Source organism: Olea europaea, chromosome 11 (assembly GCF_002742605.1).
Source record: "Olea europaea var. sylvestris chromosome 11, O_europaea_v1, whole genome shotgun sequence".
Taxonomy (NCBI): Eukaryota; Viridiplantae; Streptophyta; class Magnoliopsida; order Lamiales; family Oleaceae; genus Olea; species Olea europaea.
The window spans coordinates 10,644,138-10,654,182 of NC_036247.1; the positions used below are offsets into that span (position 1 = coordinate 10,644,138).

At 31.1% G+C, this 10,045-nt stretch overlaps 1 protein-coding gene across 1 annotated transcript; it reads left to right on the forward strand.

Annotated features, from left to right (window-relative positions):
- Positions 1 to 8,663: 8,663 nt before the first annotated feature.
- On the forward strand, positions 8,664 to 9,838 carry LOC111404888. The gene is made up of 3 exons (XM_023033617.1): positions 8,664 to 9,040; positions 9,239 to 9,387; positions 9,513 to 9,838. Exons 1-3 carry the CDS (start codon positions 8,779 to 8,781, stop codon positions 9,627 to 9,629), a joined length of 528 nt encoding a protein of 175 aa, XP_022889385.1. The 5' UTR covers positions 8,664 to 8,778; the 3' UTR covers positions 9,630 to 9,838.
- Positions 9,839 to 10,045: the final 207 nt, after the last annotated feature.

Consider the following 10,045-nt stretch of genomic DNA (forward strand, 5'->3'; position numbering starts at 1 on the left):
ACATAATTATATTTCTCTTGAAAATAAGGAAAATGTTTTCTTGAAGAGGAGAAAGTTTTTATTTTCCAAATAATTCAACTTCTCTTTCTCTCTCATCTATCACACTATCTTCTATCTACTTACCAATTAAAAATAGGCAAATATTACATTTCATAGGTTGAAAATAAAATCAATCAAACACGTTTAATTGATAATTTTCATGTAAATAATTTTTAAACAATTAAATTACTTAAAATTTATTTTCTTTCCGTATAAATTTCATAATCACAATCAAATATATTCTTAATGAAACAAAACTCTATCTCTATGGTAAGACACCTAATCCACTCAAGACCATTGTCAACATGCCACGTTTGACCCACTAACGACCAACAATACCACGCCACGTTTGACCATTCCTGTATGTTCGTTATCTTAAAAGTAACTTCCAGAAAATTCACAAATCATATAACAAGAAACTCATGGGAAAATTTATATTAGTCGGACGAGTCAATTGGCCTAATCGAACTTCGTTTCCTTCCACAATTCAACTTCTAGATTTTTCCCAAATTATATATATATATATATACACACGACTTTCTTCATAATCAAGAATCAATATCAATCCTCCAATAATCAAATCAAAAATAAAAAGAGGTTGCATATAGGTGCAAATATCTCAGCCCTTTTCTTGGTTTCTTTCTGAAGATCAGTTCTTGAAATCAACATCAAATTTTCAATAAGCCAAAGCAACAAAAAAAGCTGCTTATAAGTTATCCCTTTTCTTGGATTCTCGAGCGCAGTTTCTTGAAATCAAACATGATGTCAATTTTCAGTTCCTTTGATGCACTTTGTGCAGAGTCTTTTGGCCAGAAAGTTGCTCTTTCTTGGGCTCCCTCGTCCAACAAGGAAGTGCAAAATCGAGGGGTTTCCAAGAAAATTGATGAGGTGAAGAAGGGCAAAGATGTAAATGCTTCGTCCCAGCCACCGTCTCAGGCTAAGAAATCAGAAGATCACCGGCCGAGATTCGCGCCGGAGTTTGATGGTCTGCACTGTTTTGAGAGCATTATTCCTTATTGATCATAACAATTGAGTATTGGAATATTTGTGATTTTTTTTTTTTTTTTTTTTTTTTTTTTTTTTTTTTTTTGTGTGTGTGTGTCTATGTCGAATAGAATGATACCACATCCACCCTATATTGACCTTGGCAACCCTTTTCCTATACATCAAACAAGGTCCCGAAAAAAAATGATGGGATAAAAAAGAAAAATAAGTTAAAATCTTATTTTTTATTGTCCATACTCGATCAATATTTTGTACCAAACATACACAGAATGCGTATAGATTAATTTTGGGTTAGTTACACACCAAGGGATCGTACTTAGAAACCAAAAATAAAAATCAAGAAAAATGGATCACACTAAAATACTAAAGAAAAAGAAAAAAAAAAACATAAAGAGAGAGAGCCATTGCTTTAACAAGCTCCCGATACTTGTGTGACACTTTATTTTTAACTCCGAAATGAATGCCCTTGAATCTGCTTCTACTCTCATACTTTTACTTCGAGAAAAGAAAAATATCAATATTACAATCCGCTCATATAATCAAAATTATAAAGCAAACACCAACTAATTTGAGATATTGATTACAGTGTTAACTCAGCTTACAAGTAACACTTGCACATTGCAGCATGGTACAGGATCTATTTCACCTTCATTTCATTTTTTCCAAATGGTATCTTGTTCTATGCAATTCATTCTTGAGAAGCATAGCTCTCACATAATGGCTCATAGTTAACAGGGGGATGATTTACCCCTGCTAATAATTCATGGGGATTTCTCCTCCGTTCACCCGGGAACAGGTGGGGAGAAATCCTCCTTGATTATGGAGGTAGGAGCGGTGTTTATTTATTTATTTATTTTTGGTTAATATATACGGTTAGCCAGTTAAATTTGAAGGATGTGATCGTTTTGAGAAATACATTTGTTAAAAACATTAGTCTACTGAACGCTCTCATTTTCTAACAAAATAGGGGTAGTGTTTAGCCTAATTTTCTGATCAATTTTTTTGAGGGATAATTCCAACATAATTGGGGCCTATGAGGCCTTAATTTTGAGGTAATTTGAAAAAGAAAATAAATAAATTCCAGTTCATATAAATAATTATGCATAAATATAACTTCATTCAACCTAAATGGTGATTAAAAAAATCACCAATGACGATGACCAATATAAAGTAATTATTAGACAAAAATAATAATATAAATTTAATAAACTATTAATCCATTGGTGGGATTGATATCTTAATCGCCTACAATTTTAAAAAGAGAAATGTTATTCGCATTCGTCTATTACAACAATTGTCCTACATGGCAGGTGGTTATTTGATATATTAATATAGTCGTTTTTTATTGACTAATGCATCAAATAATTACATGTCATGTGTATGTAATGTAGGATGAACTGTCGTAATAAGCGATTGCGAATATCATTATTATTTTAAAAATCTCGAATCTAATTAAAATTTTTCTTAATCGGTAAAACAATAAATTTTTAATGAATTTCACTCCATTCATAAGACTAGATTTTAGCTTCTTAGCTGCCTATTATAATTATGCCCTTCCACAAAAAATGCTAGTTAGGCTCAATGACTTGTTTACTTATAATCAAACACTTGAGCTTCTCTTTTAATGTGTATTCTACATTGGACCAAATTCTTGAGTTTTAAATACGAAGACTAGGAGAAATTGACATCGACACTATAAACAAAAAACTGTCTTGTCTAATGAATTCCATGGTGAGAATTTGCCCCTATCGTCTTTGGCAGTAAGGGCAAACAAACAAAATTAAAAGGTTAAAAAGACGAATTCTTGTCTGATAAAGGAAAAATCCATTTTTCATTGAAATGAAATTCGACAAATTGGCTACATTTTTTTTCCTTTGCTGTCTGCAAATATTTAGGCAACCATGAAATCATAGGAGACATGATGACCACTCCAAACACGTGTGTCTGTACATCATTGGTCGACATCACATATTCTAATTCGTACCAACCAATAATGTCGATTAAAAACATGAACAATTTTCCATTTTCAACGTTGCATGCAAACGAAATATCACTATCATGGTATATAAAGTTATAAAAAAAGGGAAAAACTTTTTCATCGTTCATGCACTTCACTCATGAAAAAATTTAAAGTAATTCACTGTTAAATTGTCAATAATTCGTTATGTATTATGTGCATAGGCATGGTGCATGTGTCATAAAAGATGTTGAATTGTCTATGCTCTTATCTCTTTTTGTGAATCTTGTAAAAAGGATGTCTTTTCAAGATGAAAAGTGTGAAGATGATAACATAACATTTTGGATAAGGGTGACAACGTGGTACATGAATGGTTCAAATTTTTATTGGTTTATTCCTATGATTTTCCTGTTTTTCCCCCTTTTGACGAGATTAATGCTTATGCATCGAAGTAAACACGGGAGAATTTCAAGAAGCGTAAGGAATGCATAGAAATAAATGTTAAATTTAAGCGATGAACAGGAAAATTTTGTCGACAATTTGAAGCATTGTTTTCTTGAATAAAACAACTTGTTACAGCTAAAGATAGTATTTATTGTGCACAAAAAAGATAGTATTTTATTTGCTCAATTTTATTTCAAAATAACTTGTACATACGTTACTTTTTCCTCCAAGAGATCATATGCAGTTTTTGAATGGAGACTTGCCATTATTTTATAATAGCAATACAGGTCTCTCTAACATTTGACTCATATTGCACTTGTGATCTCCAATCTTCAGAGTCTTGGGCATTTTATTTAGGGAAAATTGCAATAGCGGTCCCAAACTTTTTTATTTTTTTGTAGACTTTACCCTAACCTTCATTTTTTTGTCGGCGAAGGTCCATAACCTTACATAAATATGCTCTTAAGGTTCATTTAGACGGAAATCGCCCAAAACACAGTCAGTTGACCGAAAAAATTAACGAATCAACATCCAATAAAATCGTCCAAAACACTGTTCAAAAACACCGTCAAAAAAGGTATCGGCATCCAATAAAATCGTTGCGGTAGCAGATAATTCAAGAAATTTTCCTGATCAATTGACGATGTTTTGAACGATTTCTGTCCAAATGAATCTCAGGTGCATATTTATGAAAGGTTTAGGGACTTTCGCTTGCACAAAATAAAAGTTGGAATAAAGTCTGTAAAAAATGAAAAAATTAGGGATAGCTACTGCAATTTTCCCTTTTACTTATGTTGCTTCGCTTGAATTTTTATAAAAAAATTATTGGCCCCTTCAATGATCAATATGTTAAAAATTCTAGCATATTTAAAGTTAATATGTGTATATATATATAATTGATAACATGGGCATTCACAACCTTTGGAATCTTTTCTCGAGCTAATCGCTTAGGTTTGACCAAAATGTAGTGATTACAAAGTTCCTAAAGTGATCGTACAATAGTATTATTTTTAAATGAAGAAAGTTAAAAATAATTCAGTAGATTTGTGTTATTTAAATGATCGGTTTTGTTATTTTTAAATGTTTTTTTGTGGCACCCCAAAAATGGATGGTATTTCTTTTTTCCAATGGAGTCCCCATATCGACATGATAAAAGTAAGTGCATTTTAGGTTAAAGCAAATGCTTAATTTATCTTAATGATATTTCTTGAGCGCCTTTTCATTAAAAAAATACATTTAATTTTGTCAATAATAACTGATTAATGAAATGTTGTCAATATATAAGACTTTTACTTTTGAATTTATAATTTTGTGATCCAAAAATTCGGGTTGGCTCTATAACCTTTCAAGTGGTGGTGTTACGAACTCTTCGACCTTCAAAAATAATATTTTGAATCCTTGATGTATTTAAATATTTTGAGTACATGAAGGAAATCCATTAAAATCGTGCCTGATTTTAAATTATTTAAAGCAAGAGAAACATATCATTAAGTGGTATGATGTTTCTATACTTCATCTTTTAATCACGTGAAAGTCACATGCGACTTTAATGTTCATGTTGACAATTTCCATAATGTAAGGACTAGTTTTGTATATTTAAATACATTGGGAATCTAAAACCTCAATTCTAAAGGTTAATGAACTATACCACAACACCCAAAAAGTTAAGAGGGCGTAATTCTAAATTCTCCTTTACTATCAGTGCACTACGTCTAAACAAATTAGTAGCAAACAGAAAACTATTACACAACACAATTTATTATTATTATTATTATTTTATATATTTTTTTTTTGTCTAGTATAGAGTAGGACGAAGAGAACAAAGGTATAAATGAAGTAACTCGATCGTGACAAACGAAAGTTAGAAGAATTTATAAATCTTTTATTGCCTTTAGACAATCTTCAAGATACACCAAATCGATAATTTTATTTCCTTTCTTTCACTGAAACAGACTGAAGAAAACAACGTTAAGTATCCAACAAACCGGACTTCCCCCATCAAACTCCATTGCGATGCATTCATAGGTTTAAGCAAGAAATTAGAAAGTTCTAAATCCTAAAAAGAGACATAAGGTTCCTAAAATTATTGCCCAAATAATTCAAACTATTTGTTTGAATTTGAATTTTCTAATAGAAGTTGCCCAAACAGTACAAAACCCAAGTATTATAAATATTAGTGGATGGACAAAAGAGGTTGAGAACCTTTGATTTTAATATATATTTTTCATGGTCGTCTACTTCAATGCTAAACCAAAGTAGTGAAAAAGCACATGTAGGCGTCTTAAAATTTAATAGAGAATAAGTTAAAACACTTTACTTTTAAGGCAAATAGTTGTAATCCCCTACTTCGAAGGATCAATAAGAACAACATACATATTCGAAAAAGTTACAAAAAATAAGACTTAGCTTATTTTTGTAATCCCCTAATTACTTGAAAGTAATTTTTCAACAAGTGGAATATTGCATTTCACAATGTAGTGAATGTTTGATATACATTATGGGATATTATGAAGAAATAATATTTTGATTTTTTCTTTACTAATACTGTTATTTACTATCTAACTTGATAGTCGAACGAGTTATCTAATATTTTTGAACTTAGATCCCCAAAACCTCACTTGGAGACTGTCATTAATAAAAGATGTTTATACATCTGAGTTGTACATATGTAGAAATTCTTCAAACCACATAGGTTTACCAATAATTTAAGGTAAATCTGATTTACGAAGGTCAAAGATTGCAGCTAGATTTATGGATTTATATAATAATAAAATCATAATCTTCGTTTAAAAAAAATTATCTTTACTCGAACCCCAATATCAATCAAAACAAAGCAGTAGCTCGTGTGGGAATTTGCTTTAATTTCCCTTCAATACTTTAACCACTGTTTGCAATTAGGTTACTAAATACAGAAATAATTCTGATTAAATATTCCAAATCACTTGTCACGCACTTCACAACGGATCGACCTTAAACGAAGCATGCTAACAAAGTAAAATTCTTAATTAATAATTTATGATATTATGTGGAAGCATCTTGGAGAAATCTTATTTCATATATATATATATATATATATATAATTGCTTTGTAAGTGGTATTGAATATAATTGAATTGTATAATGAACAAGAATTGAACTTATTTGTCATATTTAATAATATTCGATGTTATTTAATCCTCATTACAACATGTCATTGATGTTATATGGTATTTAGGTTTGATTGACGAACAGAACAAGAATGTCGGATGAAGAAGAGAAACGTGTGAATGCCTGTCAATTATTTTATACAGTACGAGAGTGCACTCTGCACTTGTCACCTTAGGAGAAATAGATCAAAAAAATTGAGTGCACTCTGCACTTGTCACCTTAGAAAAAAAGTTAAAAAAAGGGGGTAATTAGCACGAAATGTCCCTACCTTTCATGATTTTTGTGGGAAATGTCTCTACCTTTTGTTTTTTGGTGCATTTCATCCCTACCTTTACATTTTCCTGTGCACGACATCATTTTTCTCAATAAAAGGCTATAAAATGATCAATATACCCTTCTACTTAAATTTTTTTTGAAAAAATAAAGAACTAATTGCAATCATAGTTCCAAATTTAAAAAAAAAAAGTTCAAAAGAGTCTCAATCAAAAATCATGAAAGGTAGGAACGTTTCGTGCTAATTACCCAAAAAAAAAATTACTTAAAGAAGTCTTAATCCACTAAATTCTTGGCCTATATAGTCCACGTTTGTCAAACATAGCTTAATTAGGTTCACATTTGGGAAGAATATACACACGGTTAAATTTATAAATAAATAAAAATGAGTGGTATGTAAGTAGGCAATCTCTATGATCATCTAAATATGTGATTGAAAATAAAATTTGATCAATTATAAATAATTTATAAATTTTGCCAAATAAATTAGCGTTATGATATTTACATAAGATGGACAATTTTCTTACATTTATTGAGACAACTAATTTAATTAAAATGCTGGCGTTCTTTAAGAAAAAAGGTCAATTCTTTATTATCTTTGGAGTATAGTTTTGCTTCAAGAAAATATTTTCTTCTAACGACTCTTGGCCTGCAAGATATTTAAAGCGATGAACTGGTAAAATCATTTCTCCATATGGTTTAAAGAACTCATTTTATTAGATATTGAAGCATTTTTAGACGAGGTAGAATACGTCTCTTATTGTTTTGTTTCTAGAAATGGGGATACGAGTATTTACTATCTTGCCTGTTTTGATTCTAATAATTTCTAGATCGATTTTTATTAAGTCGATGGTGCTCTACTGCTCTACATTTTATTATTTATTAATTATTAACAACGATTGTTCTTGATATCTTCTCCTATTTTGAAGTTAAAAAATATATATATTATATTTCATATATATAAAATAACCAATCACCTATATATAATAATATTACATATGAAATTACAATATAGAAAAAAATTGAATTCATAGTTGAAAAATTATAAAATTATAGCATTGCTAGAGCTAGATAAATAAATAATCTAGAAGTTATTTATTTAAGTAGTTTTATCAAATATATAAATGGGTCAATGCTTGCATAGTATGGATTGAGATAATCTTGTCAACAATATATTTTCAAGTATATAATTTATTTTTTCGACTTCCATAATTCAAATATATGGAAAAAGACAAATGTCTCGATACATTCAACCAATTAAGGGTCTCAGTGGTTATGTCAATGGGACAGATAAGGTGTTAAAAGAGTCGATGAAATCATAAAAGAATTATTATTATTATTATTATTTAAGTTCGAATTACGATGACATATAAACCATTATTTATCATAAATAGAAAGTATTAAATGCGAAAGATACGAGTGAGATCATTAAAATAAAAGTATTCATATATTATAAGATAAAATATATGCGAGTTATGTTTTAGTTAATCAAAAAGTTGACCATGTCTAATACCCCCACGCGTGCTACTCTACATCATAGAACCTTTGACATCTAGCCACGTGGCAATATCACTGATAGCTAAGCAAAATTGATGACTTTCATGTAGTAACCATGCTATGAATAATACTATAATATTATTATTGTACACCATTATGGTCTAGAAAATAATGTAATTTGAAAACTCCAATAATTTGTACAATGTGTCACCTCGTGTAAATGAGTCATATGAATATTAAACATCGTGATGCGTGGGGTAGGGGTGGGGTGGGGTGGGTTGGGTGATGGTTTACTTTGAGAGAGACCTATTTTTACCACCTTCAAGGGACCATTGGTCTAGTTCACTTATCTCTCTTATAATTCTTCATCTTCTAGTACTCTGCATTAGTACTTTCTTCAGAAATAAGTACAATTAGATGGGGAATTGCCAGACTGTGGATGCTGCAGCATTAGTTATACAACATCCTAATGGAAAACAAGAGAGGATGTATTGGCCAGTGACGGCTAGTGAGGTGATGAAAATGAATCCAGGACACTATGTTTCACTGATAATTCCATTGCCGATCGCCGGAGAAGAGAATTCTCATGAAAAAACTGTTCGATATACCAGTGTTAAGCTTCTCCGGCCAAGTGATACATTAGTTCTTGGCCGGGCTTATCGGCTTGTCACCACGCAAGGTTGGTACTCGTCCAGCTTCTTCCTCAGTTCTTTCATTATTTTAAGAAAACCCGCTAACAGTGACGGAGTTTTTTTCCCACATTTTATGAAAACAACTAATAATTGGGTTTTTTTGTGCTAGTTAATAGGCTTATTTTTAATTAAACCTTGTTATTTTGTGATTAAAATTTTTGAGTTATAAATTGAATTTGTTGCAGAGGTTATGAAAGTGCTGAGAGCAAAGAAATATGAAAAGATGAAGAAAAACTTGCCAGAATCAGCTGCCAATTTGAAGATGAATTTGCTAAAGCAGAGTTCTGGTTGCGACTCCGAAGCTGGAAAATCTGCACAGAGGAAGAATGATCAGGTAATTTTTTAGCCATCGATTGATCATTTGTAAGGTCCACTCTACATTGTGAAACGAAGTTAAAATTTTGTCCTATGAAGCATTTCTTTTCAAGGATACTTATGAATGAAATTTGACAATTTTAGGGCATGGGACATGACAGACAACGGAAAAGGTCAGGCATGAATGTCTCAGCTGCAAAGTCCAAATCATGGCAGCCATCCCTCATAAGCATTTCTGAGTCGGGAAGTAGTATTGGATAAGACTGAACAGTATAATTGACAAGTTTGTCAACTTATTTTTCTTTCTTGATATTGTTGTGTCCACTTCCCTACTAAACGTGCCACAAGTGAAATCCTCGGAAAAAGATGCTTTTGTGGGCAAGAATGTTACTTCTTGTACATGTAAACGAAAAGACTATCAAAGTAGAAACTATGAATAATACAGTCAAAAATTGCAATATGTTAACACATTTTCACTCGTTTTCTCGACTGATTAATCAACAAGATATCCGGGAGATCAGCTGGCCATCGGTTGCGTAATTTGTAATTCTGTTGAACCCAGAATAATTGAACTGTGCAGGAAGGTTTTTCTTCTCAAGACTACCAATTCACCTTTTTAAGATGGTTAAAAGACCTATGAGATATAAATGCTCACCCTAATAATCTAGACGCTTTTC

Coding starts and splice junctions, on each gene's coding strand:
- LOC111404888 (XM_023033617.1), top strand. CDS start 8,779: ATGGGGAATTGCCAGACTGTGGATGCTGCAGCATTAGTTATACAACAT. Junction 9,041..9,238: donor TCGGCTTGTCACCACGCAAG/GTTGGTACTCGT, acceptor AATTTGTTGCAG/AGGTTATGAAAGTGCTGAGA. Junction 9,388..9,512: donor CACAGAGGAAGAATGATCAG/GTAATTTTTTAG, acceptor TGACAATTTTAG/GGCATGGGACATGACAGACA.